This window comes from Zerene cesonia, unplaced genomic scaffold (assembly GCF_012273895.1).
Source record: "Zerene cesonia ecotype Mississippi unplaced genomic scaffold, Zerene_cesonia_1.1 Zces_u003, whole genome shotgun sequence".
NCBI classification, from domain to species: Eukaryota; Metazoa; Arthropoda; class Insecta; order Lepidoptera; family Pieridae; genus Zerene; species Zerene cesonia.
In genome coordinates, this window is record NW_024045133.1 from 769,654 (window position 1) to 771,970 (window position 2,317).

Here is a 2,317-nt window from a genome sequence, read left to right on the forward strand (position 1 = left end):
ATAATCTGCGAATTCCAATAGGTTTCTGAAACGCTCGAGTAAATACACATTTAGCATCTCGGGCTCCCCTACTATAAGTTTAAAATCTAAAATCTAATATGTATATAAAACATAATGTATGTAGTTAGGGAGAATGTTTCATGAATGAAATGGACCGGAAGGACCAAACTCAGTTGATCGCTATCCTTCCAATAGTAACAGTTATTATGCATTAATGAACAAATTTTATTAAAACTCAATTTCCTTCTTTATGTTAAACCTTATTTAATAGTATTCTTAATGATACTATCTGTAATAAATATTTAGGTATATACTAAATTGACCGCCTCCTTGGTATAGTGGTTAACACATGAGTATAGAACCGAGGGATCCTGGGTTTGATACCGTTGGAGACGCACAAAAAATGCCTCGGTCTGGCAGGACAGAGAAGGCTGATCACCTACTTGTCCATAAAGAAAATCGATCAATAAAACAGATGTATATCATCTGCCTCGTACCCCATTAGGGGACATGGGACGCCACTTTTATATACTAAATACAATGACAACCTCTGTTTTCTAGCTATGTCTACATTTACCACTTAGAACTAATAATCTCCAACTTTTAAATACATTTTTTATTCATAAATATTATATAATTGTTAATTTACATAAGGGTCAGTTTCATGATTTGTTCATGTCATTAACCTATTAATTGACTGCATAATCTATACATTCAGAAGTAACCCATGAAATACTGAAGATATTTTATCCTTGGTCATTTATAAACTGTTATATAATATTTATGAATCTGAACATAATTATATACTTTTAATATAATTAAAATTCATTAATTTAAAATAAAGCACACCAGACACTTACATAGAAAAATATCTTAGAAGAATTTAGAGAAAGTATTCCTATGAGAAATAAATAAAAAGTAGAAAGTACTTGAAATTAAATTTATGAGTGTTAGAAAGGGGAGGTGCTTCTTTCAGTAGTAGAATAATAAATATGCCAAAAGATATGGAAACATTTTTAGTTGTCGGACATCTTTATAGACTTTAAAACAAGTTAACTGAGTACTTGTTAAAATCATAACTTATTATGGATTCTATTTAAATGGCTCATCAATGATTGCTTCGCCTTAAACTTCAACGGACAGAAGTCACACTCGAACGTGACATGTTTATATGTGTGTTTGTTGTTATAATGTTTGCTAAGTCTTTCCTTGCTCGTGAATTTTTTCTGGCACTTCACGCACGAGTTTTCAGCCAGTATTTGTTTCAATTTCAAATGGCGACGTAAGCAATAACGCGATCTGAACGTAATCGCGCAAGACTCGCATCTCGACTTACTTTTAACCTGATGGTGGGTCTGACAGTGTATATCCAGACTGCTCTTCTTTATGAATATAACATGGCAATCGTTGCATTCGAAGACCGCTTGCCTCTGCTGCAGCTGGTGATTGGACGTCATGTGGCGGAAGAAGTGGCTGTTTTGTGTGAATTTAACGCAACAATATGGACAGGTGTAGATGTAGTTCGGATTATCCAGGTTTTGCTGCAACGATTCCTCTGGTTTCCTTCGTAGCGCTGGGCGCGTGATACGGATCCTTGGCCCGGTTCTCCCTGGTTTCTTATTCATAACTATGTTGTATGAACCGTTGTATGCTATTATGAAGTTTTATTGCATTGTTATTTGCATTTACACATATACTTATACACACGTAAGCAGTTCATTAAAATCTCCGAACTTTGTTTAGTATTATGAGGATGTAACTTGCACACTTTAAACTCTTATCGAACTTTTTAAGACTAAATCTTAAAAAGTGTATGATTAAAAATGGTACATTGATGTATTTTATAAAAATAAATGTAAATAATTGTAAAAATTAAACAGAAATGTAACGTCAAAATGAAAATACTTGTCGAAAGCAGTATCCACAGATGAACTAGTTACTACGTGCAGTGTATGTTCGGAAATTATTTTACTTTCACTTTGCTTTTCAATGCAATACAATGTATTTTTTAATTCTTAAAGCTTTTATATGTTTTAAAAGTTAATTTAATTTATGAACATCAACTTTGTCAATGTTTGCTTTTAAACAAAATCATAATTAATCATGTATTAATAAACAAATAAAAATTTCTGAACGATGATGCCATTTTGCCGTTATATTTTTTAATATTTCTCCGTCCTTGAGCTTCATGGAATTTAGGTCAAACAAAAGTTTGAGTACTATCAGCTGTGCACTTACTTACTACAAATAAAAATTCATATAATTATTTTTCTATGACTTTATAAGTAACTCTTTTGTATATTGTTATAAGTTATAC

The 2,317-nt window shown here is 31.9% G+C and overlaps 1 protein-coding gene across 1 annotated transcript; it reads right to left on the minus strand.

Moving 5' to 3' along the window:
- Window positions 1-78: 78 nt before the first annotated feature.
- LOC119838534 (myoneurin-like) lies at window positions 79-1,927 on the minus strand. The gene has a single exon (XM_038364507.1). It carries the CDS (start codon window positions 1,623-1,625, stop codon window positions 1,074-1,076), a length of 552 nt encoding a protein of 183 aa, XP_038220435.1. The 5' UTR covers window positions 1,626-1,927; the 3' UTR covers window positions 79-1,073.
- Between the last annotated feature and the right edge of the window lie 390 nt (window positions 1,928-2,317).

Bases quoted from the DNA above. Each gene is read 5' to 3' on its own strand.
- LOC119838534 (XM_038364507.1), bottom strand. From the start codon at position 1,625: ATGAATAAGAAACCAGGGAGAACCGGGCCAAGGATCCGTATCACGCGC.